This window comes from Pezoporus occidentalis, unplaced genomic scaffold (genome assembly GCF_034315485.1).
Source record: "Pezoporus occidentalis ecotype Australia unplaced genomic scaffold, CSIRO_AGI_Poc_V1 ctg221, whole genome shotgun sequence".
In the NCBI taxonomy this organism is placed as follows: domain Eukaryota; kingdom Metazoa; phylum Chordata; class Aves; order Psittaciformes; family Psittacidae; genus Pezoporus; species Pezoporus occidentalis.
The window spans coordinates 290,901-308,908 of NW_026914084.1; the positions used below are offsets into that span (position 1 = coordinate 290,901).

The following is an 18,008-nucleotide window of genomic DNA, read 5'->3' on the forward strand; positions in this document are numbered from 1 at the left end:
CAATAAGACCAAAGCTCTTGAATTTCTCTGGCATCCAATGAATTCCAACAGTATTATTATTTTTTTGAATCAGACAAAACTCTCTTACAGTAGGAATGACTTTGACATGCCAGGGTCCACCTGCCATTCAGTGTCAAGCACCTACAGCCAAAGACCTGGAAAAGTAAATCACAATGGCTGTTTCCTAACCCACACCTGTAAATATGATTTTCAGAAGCTACAGAGGCACAGGTGTAGTATCAAACCACGAAGGCAGTACTGAATGACCCTAAGTTTGATAAACCAAGTTCCACGGCCTCTCTATTATTCCTAGGTGTTTTTTTCCTATTTGCTCCCCAAATCACAGAACCCTGAAAACCAGGGCAACCTTTTATTGTCTTTGAGGTACCTGGGGAGGAAGTTTCAGAGCAGATAAATAAGATAGAAATGGGAGTGGGCTCTGTTCCCCTTACCCCTGCTCTTCAACAAGTCATTCACACATGAATTTCATGCAGCACCTGGCATTGCTTTTTAAACAGCTGTCAGTGCTTTGTAAGGGGCCATTGAAAGGGACTGTGATAAAGTTACCTTGTCACAGTCAAGCGTTTCTCAGTAACTCAGCACACAATAGATGGAGGCTTGATTAAACAGCAGGCAAAGAATGAGAAGCCCATCTAGAATTAAAGTGGCTGTAAGCTCTGGGGGTTAAATGTACTGTAGAGAACCAAAATTACATGACACAGCAAACAGACCTGGTTCAATAAGGCTTTTATTATCTTTCTGTATCCACACACCTTTGCAGAATATATCTAAAGTGCCAGCTCAATTTTCCCACCCATCTTGCTTTGGTATGGAATCAGCACTGGTCGAACCTCCTCCTTCAGGAACTTTGCCACCTGTTCAAGAAAGACAGAGAAAAGAAAATGAGCAAAACAAGTGACCTGCCTTCTCCTCCTCATTCAGCCCTTTTTTTCTCACTAGGGTCTCTTTCACAAAGCCACCTAGCAGTCTGATATGTCCAGGGTCAAAAGTGTGAAGCCCACAGGGAAGAAAGTCAAGAAAGCCAAGGAAAATAAAAGAGGGAAATGTGTCTGCCTTAGTAGTATGCAGAGGTACATAATATGCACATTCTCTGGCATGAAACAAGACACAGCATTAAACAACATGTTGCTGTGTTATAACCAGCAGGACCTGTAGCTTCTTTCCACTACTTACCTGTTGAGGAGCACGTCCAGTGAAAGAGGAAGGATCCAACAAGCTTTCAAGTTGCTTATGGATAGGGCTGAAGTAAGAATCAGCACGGACACGGTCAATGAAGTCATTATCACCCCCCTCCTGTTTCACAACAGCAGCTGCTTGCTGGGAGAGAACACGAATCTTCTCATGGCAATCCTGTAGGAGCAGGGAGAAGAGGAGGGGGAAAGAAAGAGGTCATTCCATTGCTACTGATAGCACATGTTCATCCCTTGTGCGGGAGGGAGAAACATCAAGAGGTGCTGCACTGGACAGCACATAAATGAGGCCCAGCTTGGACTGCAGTGTCTCATAGACCACTATATTAAAACTAGATTTTCTTTATTCTTCCACATCTTCTTTGTGAGACTAAACCAGTCTGAATGTCACATATGTTCCCTGTTCAATTATGCCACAAAATTATGACACTGGAATCCTCTACACTTTTTCACGTTTCGCAAGTCCTCATAAGTGTCACTATAGGGTTGTTTTTTTTCCAGTTGTAAACAATGTAAAACATCTACAGATTGGAAAAGAAAAAAGAAAAGAACGTGTCCAAATTAACAAGCAGTGAGACTTGGTTTACATTAAGGACAGACTGATGGAAAAGAATCCCACCTCACAGACCTGAAGGCTTTAAGACATTCTCTCCCAAAGAACTCTTACATGACACTAAGACTGGCAAAAACCCTTACAATAACTGTTCTGAAAGACTTTCTTGACTTCCTGTGGAATCAATCGCTAAAAACAAGGGAACCAAACTGCAAAATCAGATGCTCCATGATGGCCCTAGAATAGTCATGTGGTTGCATTTACAGCCATGTATGAATGTTCTCCTCTTACGTATTATCCTTGATCTATCTTCAGTTAAGAGGAAAATAATCCTTTTTCCTGCTTCCAAATGCTATCTCGCTCCAGCACTGACCTGTGTCATGTGAACAGATCTGTCTTCTGAATGTTTAGGAAAGGGTGCTGTTCACTAGTGGGGAAAGGAAGTAAGCTTCTGTGCTATGAGGTCGGAAAGCACAGAAAATGTCCTGTTCCAGAGTTCTCAGCACATAAAAATGGAACATATGAACATGAACAACTTTTATAAATGTACTAAACTCTATAGACTTGTAATTAAACAGCACAAGAAAGAAGGCAGGCCAATAATAAACACAAATGAAATTCACTCTTCAATCTAATCAAAAGAGAGAGGACTGTTCAAGTAACTATGGGATAATTTAGAAAGGGAACCAGCTGAAAAGATAATGAAACTTATCCACATGGTGTGACCTTTAATATGTTTAGTTAGGAAGCTTACTGAGTGATCCAGTGACAAACATGGGAGACACGGGAAAAACAAACAAACAAACAAAAAATATGTTCCCTGACTAGCATCATGGGTGAGTTGCCACAAGTGTTTCAGAGAACTAGAACCACATATTCTACACAAAGCTTCTAGCAAACACTGCCGCTATTGCTATCTTGCAAGTTTAACCTCTGTCCCTTATGTGGAAATAATCATTAATGGAAAAAATTGCTATCTTAAGGTAAGTGAAAATAAGCTGTTTTATTAAGATGTAAATTTGATTATCAGTTTTAAGTTGAATTATGAAATTAAATGATATGGAAATATAATCTAGTTGTGCCTGGATTTATTTACCAAGGAAAACATTTAATTTCAATTTGCTTGAACACAGAAAAGTGAACGAAGGACCATAAACAAAGTTAATAATAAAAAGCACTATACTGAATTAGGGAAGAGTGTCATGTGAGTGAATGATCTGGAATGGTCTTACTTGATTTTTCGTTAACATCACTGATTCATTCTTTTAATTTATAAGGTAGCCAAGTGCCAACATATTCCATTTAAAGAAGCCTGGTCTGTGTTCCAAGTTCCTTCAAACATTTACAGAAAGAAAATGTCTACTAGTATCTAGTATAAAAATAGGTCTCTTTCTTCTCCAGTACAGCCAGCCAGATTAGCTCAAAGACACAGTGTTCCTAACAGAAAACATGGATCTCCACAATTGCTCTCCTGGTGGCTTTGCAGCACCAGTGTGATATTAAATAACTCTTTGGGAGTAGGTGGAGAACAAAGAAAGGTGAGACAGTCAGGGCAAGAACCCAGATACTTTGGTTTCTCAGGACTCAAATGCCAGGCAGTGAACAAAGGTATTTTGGACTGCATTTGTACCTGACGATTGCCCCCTGCTTTCACCATCGCCATGATTATATTCTCTGTGGCCATAAACGGCAGCTCCTGACGGATCCTCCTCTCAATCACCTTGAACAAAACAAAAACAAAACAGAAATAAGAAACAGCATTATAGAAATTCTGTAGACTGGGACTCCTGGCAAAGTTTTCTTCTCCCTTTCAATCTCCAGGACTTAGCTCTGGAATTCCAGGTATTGAAGCTGATAACACTTAGAAGCTCTATCTTGTAAGGGACGTTACTATGGAAAAGATGTACAATTGTTCACGTTGTGTTTTGTTTTTTTTTTTTTTAACCTGTAGGTTAAGTGACAGGACTGTACGAGATCTGTCTTTTGATGCTGAGTTCTACAGATCCGTGTTGTAGCTCAGGGAAAAAATATCCTCTGTGAGAAGTTTTGAATTTACTATCTTTTAGCTTCAGCAAGTACCCTTTGCATGTCTGCCCTGCAAACAGGGAGAGTGTAGCAAGAATAGAGAGAAAATTCAGAAACTATTTGGACTAACAGATAAAAAAGGAATCCTTTGAGTAGAATGATTTTCATACACTTTGGCATAGTTGCAGCCTTATCAAGGCAGCAGCAGCACTGCATACATTATCTCCTCCTTTACCTTTGGATATACCACAAGTCCCTCGGAGATATTCTGCAGTGTACTCAGAATGATGTCAGCTGTGAGGAAAGCCTCAGCCAGACACACGCGCCTATGAAACACACATACCCAGGGCCCCAGTTAGCAAGAAAGGCCATGTTCCAGCCTACCTCAGATCCAGCTCTTCAGTTTCTGTAAATAATTCTCTAAATAGCACTACTGTGGCCTTAAAGCTGGAACTGTTCTCCTTATGGGTGATGCTTGGTGCTTAAATGTCACAACCAGGAAAACTAAAGAACATCTTATAGCGGTACCTCTCAAGCTGGGGAGAAAGGAGGGGGGGTTGGTTTGTATTATTACTATTGTTGTTGTTATTGTCAGTAGAGGGAGAGAGAGGAAGAGAAAGGGTGAAGGCACACATATAAAGCTCCAAGATAATTCAGAAATTACACAGGTAGGAAACAGGGAAGAAAGTTAGAGAGCTAGCACACTTGTGAGTATCTTCCTGTGTTCTATCCTTCCCTCCAGGAGTAAGACTGCTGCACGCTCATGCTGTGCCTGGCTGTGCCCAGTCGGGAACTTTCATAGCAATCCATGCATTTAGTGGGGGCTTCCTCCAACAGACCAGCTCCTGGTCATAGAGGAGGCTCCTGACAAAAAGAAAAGGAAGGAAAGGAGTAGTGGGGACTGAGCTGTATCAGGCAAAAGGCCCTACGTCACAGTGCAGCAATGACAGCATGATCCATCTGTGATAACAGTGCCATTCACCAGTGATAGCCCATTCTAAACTGTCATCTTTTAAAATATACTAGTACTTGAACCTTGTGTTACATTTAAGTAACAGTTCTATCTCACTGTCTTAAAAAGGATTTTGCTGTTTTGTAGGCTGATGGCATTTTCTCCTTTCAAAACACTGTAGCTTTAACAAGAAAAATCCAAGGCACAGGATTTTTTAATTGGATTATGAAGTAGACAAATGACCCTTTCTATTAGATGAGATGAAAGTAAAATCTGAAGCACCCCACAGCATCTCTCAACACTTGGCAGTGAATGGGAAATAAACACACCATATCAACCAGTATCAAATTTCTTAGATTGTTTGTTGCTGCCTGTGCAGCTCTTTTGTTAACAATATTAGCAACTGTGGAGTAAAGTCCTTTTGGAAAAAGATCTTCTATGTTTTCATGACATTTTAGGCAGACGTTATGTTTGCGGAGACATTTTTAAAATAACGTTCTCATCAACAATCTTAACACTGGTTTATAGCCAAAACTGTTGCTCATTCTTCCAAAAGCCTCATACCTTAGGAATCTAAAGACTTCTAAGATTCTAGGAGATCAAATTCTGCAACAAAAGACTACTTTGAAACTAAAACATTTCAAATGTAAATATGAGCTTTATGCAAATATAATACTAAGCAGAAAGTGGAAGCACTGAATTTAATTGCTGCAATTTACTTGACAATACTTACATATAACTTTTGCTCCTCTAAAAATAGTCATAATGAAGAGTCAGAAAGCAATGTTTGCTGAGCAATAGCTGAAAGATCTGCACAGGTTTTCCTGAAGCATTACTTAAAAATAATGTTTGTGCTCTTTCTTTAGGATCTGAACTTGTTTACTCACTGTTCTTGTAAAGGATAACACTTTCTAAAGAGATTGGAATAAGTTTCTTTAGAGTATTTAGAGGGTTAAGGGTTTACTAATCAAATGTTGCATTGTTCTTTAAGAACTGAAGAAGAGCAGGGTCAAAACTCACATTCAAAGCAGGGCAGAAAATTTGAGAAATGTGAATACTGTTATACTACACCACTTTTGCTTTTATTAAGCATGGCTTCTGCATCCCTTCCTCTCTCTACTGGTTTACTCTGCAGAGAATCATGACAAGAAAAAAAACCAACAGCTTTAATCTGATCTTGTAGAGGAAACAAGTTTGTAGTCTCTAGAGTCTATTGAGACTGCTTTTCATCAAGATGGTAACTTGTAGTTTTAGTTCAAAAATAGTATTTTTTAAATACATCAAAGGGCCTTCCTGCCCAAGACCTGCAGAAATTGCTGCGCTGCATGATCTAAACAAACCTGTTGGCACTGTCATCCAACGTTCGCTCAAACCACTGCACAGAGGCTGTTTGGAGGGGATCCAGCACCAGAGTCATTAGGTGTCGAGCCAGGCTGCAGCAGCGTTCTGAACGCATTGGATTCCTCTTGTAAGGCATAGCACTTGAACCTGTGAAAGGAGAAAGAACGATGGCATCAGGGCGACAGAAGTAGTACACTCGGACTGAAGAGATGAAGGTCCTCCCGCAGAAAAGAAAAATGTGTCAGGAATCGTGTTTTCACTACAGCCTCCAAATACGATTTTGTAAGGACAAGATGGAATAAAGAAAAGTACACCACCATGTTTCTCCCCTTCAGTTTAGAAACACCCAAATGTGGGGAGAAAAAGGTGAGAAGACATTTTGCAGTTCTGCAAGACAGAAGAAGTACTACCTCACAAAAAGAACAAATGGCCTTAACTTTCAATGCAGTACTTAGCACCATCTCTCTAGGCTACCCATGGCAATGTTGAAGACCTCATCTGCTCAATAATATTGTTCTTCAAAGTCAGATACTTACACTCTGCCTATTGAATAGGTATCAAAACCATCCACAGAATGTAGAATGGTTCAATGACTAAGGCTTCATTTGCCAATTCAATCCTATGCAACTATTTAAGGGACCTGAACTTTTTTCCAGCCAAAAGTCAAATCTCTTCCTCCTGCTAATGTCAGAAACACATCACAGGTATTCTTCCGGCAAGGGTCCAGCCTAATTTCATTGTTCCAAACTTGCCTGTTTATAAAGACCAAAATGCTGAGTCAATCTGAAAACCTACAGCTCCAGTCAGCTTCAAGAAGAATGGAAAACACTAAGTACTCCTCAGACCCAAGTCTTCCTCTGTGGGGAATGGGGCATGCATGACTGCTTCTGCTCTCCCCCCAGACTCAGGAAGTGCATGAATACAAATCTGATTTTAATTCCTTACTATCCAAAAACTTTTGGGTAGAGTTCCCTTTTTTTTTCTGTTTTGTCCTTCTTTTTCTTTAAGAAGAACTTAAAATACTAATAATGTCAAACCCCAGTTAATTTAAAGCAACCACTGCAGTGACATCTCTAAGTATCATTAAAAGGCTGCAGCAACGTAAATGGAAAAATACATGCACTGGTCTAAGAAATGCCTCCCATCTCTTACCAATCTGGTCTTTCTCAAAAGGTTCCTCTATCTCCTTCAGGTTGGCCAAAAGACGAATGTCAGTACAGATCTAGAAAAAGAAAAACCCAGAAATTAACAAACAGAACCAAACTAACACACACCAGTATATGTATACTTCTGTTATTGTTCTTGGAGAAGTATTTTCATGTGTGTCTGAGAACTAAACCAGGGGGCACTGAAAAATTTGACCAGAAGACTGACAGTGCAATCATACTTCCTGGCCTAAAAATCCCAGTCAAGAAAACATAAGGAGGAATGCATGAGAATATAACAGGACTCCAAGAAGGACAAATATTTGCAGGGAATGGAAGACAGACCAGGAGGGAACACTGAAAATGCATAACGAAATTACACAGTGATTTGCAAACACAAATAATGTGTGTTCACTGGGAAAGCCAGCCTACAAAATAAAACAGAAGAATACCGCAGCCCAAGAGAATGAGGGAGGGAACAGAGATAAATCGATGAAAAGCATCCACAAGGACAGAATAACACCATTATCAGAGAAGCAATTAACAAGGAACAAATGGTGAAATATAAAAACTCCATATACCACTAGGAAAGACATTTAGTTTAATTGGATCAATTTAGCATAGATTAAGTTAACATCTGGTGTGGGATTTGTTAACCCATCTTAGAATCTGCTCAGTAAACTTGCTTTATTTGCCACTGGTCTTAAGATCTTTGAGGTCTGATTACTAGATATGTACCCAGCGGTGAATTTCCATGATCACAAAGAGAACAGCTAAACAAGGAATAACAATATTTCTTGAGAAGAGCATCCTCCACTATAAGCACCTTCTCTTCACAATCTAAAATGCTTTTCCCTCTTCCCAGTGTATACAAAGAGAGTGCTCACCTTGTGTATAGATGCCCCCAGACTGGCCAGCACAGACAGGACTTCAATATCCACCTTGCGACTATAGGTCTGCCCTGTGACCATATAAGCCCTAGAAATAAGCACAGAAGGTGAGTTCTCCAGACAGATACAATGGTAGTGCAAGACTTTGAACAAGGAGTGAGATGGTTCTTAAAGTGGAGGGCTGTCACTCTGCCCTGATGAGAACAACTCTGGATTCAGGCTGTCAGTTTCTTGGGGCAGCATGCACATGGCAGAGAGAAAAACAGAGGAAGAACTGACAGCCATGCTTTGATGGGGAGACAAGTAGAAGCAGCCTGTTTAGAACGTGAAGTTTCCTGCAGGAAGCTGCAACTGGGAATGGAAGATGGCAAGGGGAGATAAGTCAACGGCAGCACAGATGTCAATTTGGCAGCGAGGGGAAGATAGGTCAACAGAGACAGTAGGAGTCACGCTTTGCTAACACCAGATATAGGTGACTAAGTATGCTTGTTACATACCGTTTAAATCCTGCCTTTGCAGTCACTAATCTGTCCAGCTCTTCAACCTCAGGGTGAGAGAAAAAACCAAAACAAACAGAGCTCAGAATGCAACAACTCAGGAAGGTCAGCAACAGTCAAAAGGATCCTCTGCTTTTCTCAGCTGTCAACAGAAGTTGTACTTGCTGGGAAGCCCCCCCCTCCCCAAATTCTGCTCACTTTCACACAGGGCCTTGTCAGTGGGCCCCAGAGGGATCACAGTGAATTTGATGCCAGAATCTCCATGTTCTGCCAAAGAGGCCAGCATTTGGCAGAATTGCCAAAACTGCAAGTGTATGCCCTGGGCTGTCTGACTTACTTTACTATGGTCTCCCTCAAAGAGCTGCAAAAAGCTGGCTTGAGTGCCAGTGGTGCCTTTGACACCCCGAAAGCGCAGGTCATCCCGAGCCCGCTCCAGGTTCCGCAGGTCCATGCACAAGTCCTGAATCCACAAGCAGCAGCGCTTCCCCACAGTGGTGAGCTGCGCAGGCCTGAAAACAACCAAGAACAGAACGCGATGCATTGATAATTTGCACAGCAACTCCACGAGGACCACAGTTTGCTTCTGAGTCTGCTGTTAAGACCTCCTTGTTGGTTGGTGTCTCTGACTCCTTTAAGCAGAAATTGGAAAGACGCGGCTTACAGCAGTAAATGTACTGAAGATATGATCATTCTTTTGAGAAATTAAAAGCACAGAACCATAGAACAGTTTAGGTTGGAAAGGACCTTAAAGCTCACCCAGTTCCATCCCTCTGCCATATGCAAGGACACCTTCCACTAGAGCAGGTTGCTCCAAGCCCCCTCCAACCTGGCTTTGAGCACTGCCAGGGATGGGGCAGCCACAGCTTCTCTGGGCACCCTGTGCCAGTGCATGGGGGTTGGAACTGGACGATCTTAAGGTCCCTTCCAACCCAAACCATTCTGTGTTGAGACTTCCCGGGAACCTGTCCGTCTTCCCGCGCCTCCGCTGGCGGAGGGCGCCCCCTGCCGGCCCGCGCGGAGAGAAAACGGATGGGAGAAACGCGGGGGGCTGCATCTATCTGTCCCCCTATCCTCCCCCCAAAGTTCTGTGCGTCCAGGGCACAGGGGATATCCAGGCTAACTTACAGCACCCGTGTGAATTTCGCAGTGCAGAAACATCTGCATCCACGTTGTGATTTTAAATGATTCCTCTTAAAGGACTGCTCCTTCTTATTTATAAAACAGGATTCCTCAGCATCTGGCCAAACATACAGTAATTAACATTTTCTGGCAAGACTTCCGCTCTGAAATAAGTATCTGCAAGCTTCAACCACACTGTACCCTTGCAAATGCTTTGAGGAGAAAAATGGGGAGATTACAGAATCATAGAATAGTTAGGGTTGGAAAGGACCTTAAGATCATCAAGTTCCAACCCCCCTGCCATGGGCAGGGACACCTCACACTAAACCGTATCACTCAAGGCCTCGTCCAACCTGGTCTTGAACACTGCCAGGGATGGAGCATTCACAACCTCCCTGGGCAACCTATTCCAGTGCCTCACCACCCTAACAGGTGTACTGAGTTGAAATACTTCAAATTATCCACACAAGCTTCAAAGACAACCTCCACACTATTTCAGAAAAAGTATATGCACATAAACAAAGTGCTCCTGATTAAGCTCAGGCATAAAAAGGAAGCACACAAGATGTGGAAGCACAGATTGGTGAGTCAGGAAGAACACAAAGTAACTGCTCATCACTGCAGGGCTGGGGCTAGAAAAACCGAAACCCACCAGGATCTGTTTGATGTGGGATGTGAAAGGCAACAAGGCCTTTCCAAATAGGTAAGCAGGAAAAAGGAAATCCAGGGAAAACATGGACCTGCTCATAAATGGGGTAGAGACCTTGATGACAAAGTACACAAAAAAGGCTGAGGTATCAGTGCTTCCTTTACCTTAGTTTTTATGGCTTTGCCTTGCATACACTTCTTGAATACTCCTTTGCTCTCTTTCCAAAAGCCAAGGTAAAACTCAGCCCAGAGAACACTCCTCCAAAAAGCTGTACATGAAGAGGGACCTAGGACTAGAGCTGATGGAGCTGACATGGCATATAAAGCAAAAAAATTAACTGGATACCTGACTCAAAGCTCTCACTTCCCTTTGGCAGAAATTCTGAAGTGCCAGGCACAGTCTGACATGACCTGTGCTTAACTTCCCTGCCTCTCATGTTCCATATCACCAAGGTAGAAGATCCAGGCTTACTTCAAGGTGTATAGTTTAATGCCTCTGAAAGCAAACTATCTTCATGAAGCAGCAGATTAATCTACCCCAACAACAGACCAGTCTAGATCTTGTGGTCCTTTGACTCACTAGTCTGCCTTAATCCTGTCTATTCCATTCCAGTCTAGTCTATTTTCCTATTTATTGTTCTATTCTATTCTATCCTATCCTAAAAGCAGTCAATGTCAGAAGTGCTGCACAAGATGTCAGTTTCCCAAAAACCAGAAAACAGTATCATCCTGTTAAGCAGAAGAAATTCTTCCTGATTCTTCCCAGGGAGCCTTATAGGGATATATGAAAACAGATGGATTTTCATCCCTTTAGAAGAAAGCTTCAGCTATAGAGACACAGTAGCTGTAGTAAAAAGTAGCCAGGAACAAACCTGTCTAAGCTGCAGATAAAACTAACTTAATCGACAGAAAAACATAAAAAAAATGTGACTGGAAGACAGGCTTACTGCAACTCCCAGCCATGCTTTCTGAAACAGCACAGAACATCTGTGTTGGCCAGGAAGTCGTTCTTTATGAAGCTGTGTTAAGACAACTGCTGACAGCTAATCAAAGCAACAGTTCAATTTCTGAGACAAGTCTGGAGTTAGGAGCATACTTCTTTTCTGAACCACTAGCAATGTCTTAATGATGTCCAGCAGTACCAGCTGCCAGTGGTAAGAGACAGGAAAAAGAAGGATGAAAGAAAGCCATACCAGGTCAATTTAGGCAAAGCACAGTCAACAAAATGAAAGCAAAGGCTGATGGCTACTTACTGGTAGTGAGTGAAGCCCAAAGTAGGTAGGTCAGCATACTTCTCAGCAAAGTCGGCCAGCCGGCTGATCACCCTTGCAAGCTGGTGGGTGCAGAGGGGATAGATAAGAGGTGGAATGAGAGAAAAAACACACAGAAGAAGCTAGCATGCTTAAGCATAACAGCCTTGTGAGAGAAAGGGGAGGGAAACAACTGTGCAGCCCTTGTATACTCCTCTAATTGTTGAATATCATGTGTTTCATTTTTTCAGGGCGTGCGCATAATTTCTGCTTGCTACAAAACTCAAGCAAGAGACAATACAAGTGGCTGGACTGCAGCTCAAACTAGTCTAGTCCTCATGCCCAACCTAATACTGCAGTTGGTTTGTCCCTCGGTACCTTCTGTACTCCTGGAATTGGTCAGAAGTAAAGCTGCTTTGTGGATAATTGACACAGGGAAAAATGGGTTCTAAAACATTCAGGTAATAGACAACACTACACACCCACTATATTTGACCTCAGAAAACTGTATTAGATAGCTTCTTGAATGCTGACACACTCCTAGGAATACAGTCAAGAGGATGCCTAAGCTGACCCTGAAAGCAATGCAGTTGTTTTATAAAACTAGTACCCATGGCACAGATAAACAAGGAGTTGCTTATAATTCCCATGGTGGGCAAAGACACATTTGGGAAAAACTTGAGAAAAGACAGGCAGGTAACTGTTCACTTGAGAATAACCCAAACAGACAAGCTCCTCCTAGCTTCCCAGCAAGGCTTAGGAAAACCAAAGTTAAACACAGTCTATTCACTGGACATCAGTGCTGCCCACTTCTGAGACACTGCACAACCGCCTTCTCACCTTGGGTAGCAGCAGGTCAAACCCGTCACGGAGGACAATCAGATCCTGAAGAAAAGCAAAGAAAGGAAGTTTGGGCCTCGTCTGAAGGACCAGACACAATGGCTTATCTCAGAGAGGACACGTAATTAAAATGGACACGTAATTAAAATGTACTTTGCCCACTCAAACATCTTAAAATGAAAGCTCTGTTTTCCTTCTTGTACCAAATCTTGATGCGAACTTGCTTATGACAAAAATGGTGGCTCCATCATTGCTCCTTCTTTACTATCCATAGAAAGTCATACTGGGCAGCAAAAAACCCACTTCTACTGACTGGGTCAGGACACCCATGGAATGACAGACTAAATCATTCATCCTGAGTGGAAAAAGCAGGCACCATAGGCTAAAGACAACAGGAAAGTAAGTGGACTGATCATGCAGCAGTCATCTCTACTCCTGCTTTAGAGACTGAGATACAGCTAGGTGAAAATGTCACAAGGAAGGTGGCATTACCTAAAAGCCAAACAGGCTTGCAAAGGAGTAGGGTGAAAATAATCACACAGCAGTTTCTTGTAGGACAAAAGTGGTAAAGTGGTTGTGAAGTTGCAATGACTGAGACACAGGGGAATAGCAAATAAATACTGAGAAAATTAGTTTTCATTAAATTAGGTTTTTCATCAACATTTTAACAGTTCTGTAGAGCAGTGGTACTTCCTTTTTCACTTAACACACTCATCCAGTGAAATAATTTTCCAGTTCTTATTTCACATATTCTAAGTGGATTACTTGAAAATTTCTCTTGTAAGCAGGGTGATCATTGAAACTAATTACCTGGCCCTATTCTTCACCTAAAACTTTTAACACACTCATCCATTCTAATCTTGATTTACTACAAGATGCTTTCCAAATTTTTATTTACTAATTGAAAAGCTTTGAAAAGCTTTATTTTAATACCCTAAATTAATATAGTAGTTCCACGCAGCTCACAGGCTGCATGTATCAAAAGTGGCCTTGTTTCCTAAGTCAGTGAACTCTTGTCCTGATGGCGTAACTGACACTTTCCACGTTTCTGCATGCATTTGCAACTCACCATCTCTTATCTCCTTGAATATTTAACATACAAGCAGAGCTTAGGGAACAGTTATTTTCCAGACAGACTTTCCTTCATCACAAAAGAAAGAAGGTAAGAGAAATTAGCCTTTCTAGGGTAGCTAGGATAAAGAGGAATTAACTTCAATGGTAAACCTAATAAAAATGTCTGAAAAAATCTATTTAATGTTATTTCATAACAAAAAGTTTTTAAAGAGCTATCAAGTAAGCAGCTGTAGCTTTGTTTTGCCCAGCTCTGCAGGTGGGAAACAGAATGCATTTTATTACCGTATTATCCCCTACATAACAGGAAGTTGCTCCAAGGTGAATGATTGCTGCAGCTTTTGGACAGCAGTGGGCAAAGGTGTGAACATGGGCCATCACATCGTGACGCAGCTTCTTCTCTTCCTCTGCTGCCATCTTGAAGTCAATGTTGTCCAGATTGGCTTCCATCTCCTTTATCTGCTCATCTGTGATAGGAAGCCCAAGTGACTGCAAGAGGAAAAGAGCTTTCTATTTCTTTCTGTTTTTAAGAGACAACCCAAATTGAGACAGAAGCTGTTTAGGTAATTTGCTCCCATATGACATCTCAGGGAAGCATGGCAATTTAGCATAATCAAGAGCTGTAACATTCTAGGGTTTACATTCAATGTAACATTCAATGCTTTCATTCTCGGGTTCTCCAATGGGATAGGATGGTATTCAGATGGTCCTCTTGGGCTTCATACCTTCCTCAGTCATGTATCATCCCTGTGACAACTATAAAAATTAGACATGTGGGGAAAGGTGACATAAAAATAATATAGCTTTAACTTCTTCTAATGAAATTTATCATTAATCCAGCTACCATGTGTCTAGATAGCTTGTGTCAGGAAGAACTCTTTGGACCACAACTAAACGTACAGAACTGTGAACAGCTGGATTAGAACATATGGAAAGGTACAAATATTTGTACCTTCCCAAAAGTCCTGAAGAACTTCACCTCAGTCTGAATCTGGAAGGCTGGGAAATCAGTCACTTGATCTGGAAGCAGGAGATAAATGCTCCTAGTTCGCATTCAAAAATATCTGCTAAACCTTTTCAGCAAGTTGACTTAGAATAAGATATCAAAGCACAGAATTACACACTGGTATAACTTTTGCACAGCTCTATACTTGCATTTGCTAGTTAAACTGAGAAAAAAATGGCTGTTCCTGATACTGAGAGTTTAAAAGTCCCACAGTGAACTTGGCATTATTTCCTTTTCCTAGTTAAAATGCTATTGCCTTGTGCATTAGTAATTAGAATTCACTAGCCAGAAAGCTTCAAGGATAAAAAGTATTTCAAAAGCTGGTTCTGTTTAGAACCAAACTGACTGACATCATGGTTTGCAGATGTGGAAACTGGAACTAGAGAAGACAAAGTATGCAAAGCAGATGTGTCTTCAAGGTCTTCATCAGATAATTGGTACTCATACAACTTAAAATGTAACGTTGCAAGTGTATATACAACCAGGAACAAAAGGAACAAAATACCAACTGTAAAGGTTTTCTGCCTGATCCAGTTTCCAGTGAAACAATTTTCCATTTCTAAGTGGATTACTTGAAAATTTCTCTTGTAAGCAGGGTGATCATTGAAACTAATTACCTGGCCCTATTCTTCACCTAAAACTTTATCACTGAACTGCACATTCCCTCTCTTACTACTTTCCTGCAGCTTTTGGAAAACCTACAGTCAGATATTCCTAATACTCTGATTTACTACAAGAGTAAGCACTATCCAAAGTTCATTCATTACTTTTATTTTCTTTTAATGCATCCAAAAAGAAATATTGTGTACCTTCAATAATGAAACTAAGGAAACTGCTTCTATCTGTAACTAACTGACCACTGACAGAGCTGACAGGTGCTGAGAGTAACTGACTCTTCTTTCTGCAGTCCAGAGCTGACATCAGAAGACAAACTCATCTGGAATGAGGAGACAGATAAAAATAGTCATCGCCTTCCCACTACAAAAAGGTGCAAGATCTGTCTCTGGTTTCTGGGAACAAAACTCAAAGGTGGGAATGGGAGAGAAAGCAAGGGTCAAGAGACAGGGGAACCCCAAGTTCAAGACTTGGAAGTTGGGTATCTGGCAGTCTCAGCAGCTTGCTTTTCTCTTCTTGGGCATGTTGTGTAAAGTATTGTGTTCTTGAACAGAAAAAAAAGTGGTGATTACCTGCTAGAATTGATATGACAGTGTTTAGGTAATCATGCTTTGAAAAGGCAAAGCTTCTTAAGCATATATTCTTGGTACTGACACTTTCTACCTTAGGTGAGATTTGCAGCAACTCACTCCAGCAGTTCAGCTGTGACAATACTGAGCATGTGGCATTTCAGAGGGCAATTCCTATTTAACACAACTGTATAATTACATCTTCAGCCTGGCAGTCTTCAAGGCCAGGCTCGACGAAGCCTTGGGTGGCATGCTTTAGTGTGAGGTGTCCCTGCCCATGGCAGGGGGTTAGAACTAGATGATCTTAAGGTCCTTTCTAACCCTAACTATTCTATGATTTGCTGCAGCATACTATTGATAAGGCCACTGTAGTGGTATGGTCATTGAAGAACAAACACAATAATAGCCCTGTGAACCCTTGTTCATTCTCCGGCACGATGCTTCTCTGCCCTTACACTAACAGCCATATCTATTGCTTGGATTGCTTCCGGACAGAATGGAAACTGAAGGACTGTACAAAACAAATGAGCAACTACTGAGTCTGAAAGCTAAAGATGCCAGAAGAAAGGGTGGGTTTGTGTTGTTTTCTTCTTTTTTTTTGGAATGTATTACAGCTTTTTCACGGTCAAAAACCTAATATGAGATTTCCTCTCAGTCACAAGGACTCAAGTTAAGGCATCTTTACGATTGACTGTCTCAGCTAGAAAGGCTGTACTCATATCCCTCATTGAGACCAAAGTCAAGAAAGTTTATCTTAAACTGCATTTTAAAAATGTTAACTCTGCAGCCTCTGTTAACAGTTTACAGTCATATGGACATACTCTCAGTTGCTGATCCCTACTAGCTGAATTGATACTGATCTTTTGTGCTTTCAGAGGTTCTTTTGTGGCATTTGGCCTGTCAGAAACGTCATAAGCATTTCTGGGTAACTGTTCTGCTCACTTCAGCCAAAAGAAAACTTATCTCAGAAATCAGGGCTAGCTACAAACAGCTGGCTGCAGGTGAATGGGGTGGTCCAGTTGGCACGGACTGACAGCAACGGGATTGCACGAGAGAGTTCACACCAGGCACACCTCCTGAAAAGCAAACAGCCTAGTGCTCCAGCAGGTCACCAGTGTTCTCTCAGACCACTGAACACCTCCCACAAAAACTGCTTAGCAAAGCTTTTACAAAGCTAATTTCACAAAAAAAGGACAAAATTGCAAGAGGGAGGGCATGAGATAAGAAAAGGTGATTTGCAGATGGGTAGATGACAGGATTGCGTAGGAACGGTTGTGTAAAACTGTGCTTGCAAACACACCCACCCACACCCCCCGACTTCGTCCCCCAAGGGCAGCCAGAGCCCGAAAGCTGCTCTGGACAATGCTCTCCCGCTCACCCCGGGCAGACCCGGGCCGCTGCTCGCTCCCATTTCCCGGGGAGACACGCCGGCCGGTTCCCGTGGGTTCCGGCCCCTCAGACACCCCGAGCACCCACCTGCCACAACCTGAAGGGAAGACGCTCCTCCATGGCAGTCCCCGCTTTCCCCCTAGGGCCAGCCCTTATCCTCCACCAGCTAACGGGGGTGTCCCCGTCCCGCCGTTACCTTCTCGGCCTGGGCGAGGTAGAGCCAGAGGCGCCGCCAGGTGCCGAACTTCTTCCTCTCGCTGAAGTTGAAGCCCATCTCAGGGCTGGCGTACCGCGACACCAAGGGCGAGCGGTACCGCGCCAGCCCGTCCTCCTCAGCACCGCAGGTCGCCATCACCGCGAGGGAGCTGCCGCGGCCGCGAAGAGAGCGAGGGCCCTCAGGCAGCGCGGGGTAAGGGCGAGCAGCGGCTCCGCCCCGGAGTCGTGAGGAGGGCCCGCCCACGGCGCGGAAGGCGCCCCCTGACGGCTGGAGGCCACGCGTGGGGCGACGGCCGTAAAGATGGCGGCGAGGGCACAGCGTAAATAAACGAGCAGCAAACGCGGGTATTAAATGCTTAGCAGCCAAACACATTTATTAGTCTTTTTCTTTTTTTTTCTTTTTTTTTTTTTTTCCAGGAACCCAAAAATATTTTGTAGTTATAATGTAAGCAACTGAGTTGCACATAATACAATCATATCTTTCAAAAAAAAAAAAAAAAACATAAAATAAAAACAAAACAACGAAAAAAAGCTGTTTAAAAGCCAAAAAAAAAAAACAAACCTTCAGAAAACTTATATAAGTATTACACCATCTCTCAGTATGAATGAAATGACGACGACTTAATTCCTTATAACTCTTGTCACACTCCAATAAAACATCACCCTTTTGT

The 18,008-nt window shown here is 42.2% G+C and overlaps 1 protein-coding gene across 1 annotated transcript; it reads right to left on the reverse strand.

The window, feature by feature from the left end:
* Positions 1 to 732: 732 nt before the first annotated feature.
* Positions 733 to 17,515, reverse strand: ADSL (adenylosuccinate lyase). Its single transcript, XM_062620485.1, has 13 exons — positions 17,318 to 17,515; positions 13,828 to 14,031; positions 12,472 to 12,516; positions 11,635 to 11,714; positions 8,952 to 9,123; positions 8,615 to 8,661; positions 8,115 to 8,205; positions 7,235 to 7,304; positions 6,082 to 6,229; positions 4,025 to 4,115; positions 3,395 to 3,484; positions 1,195 to 1,371; positions 733 to 875 (listed from the first exon to the last, which is right to left on the reverse strand). The coding sequence occupies exons 1-13, from the start codon at positions 17,471 to 17,473 to the stop codon at positions 789 to 791; spliced, it is 1,458 nt and encodes a 485-aa protein (XP_062476469.1). The 5' UTR covers positions 17,474 to 17,515; the 3' UTR covers positions 733 to 788.
* Between the last annotated feature and the right edge of the window lie 493 nt (positions 17,516 to 18,008).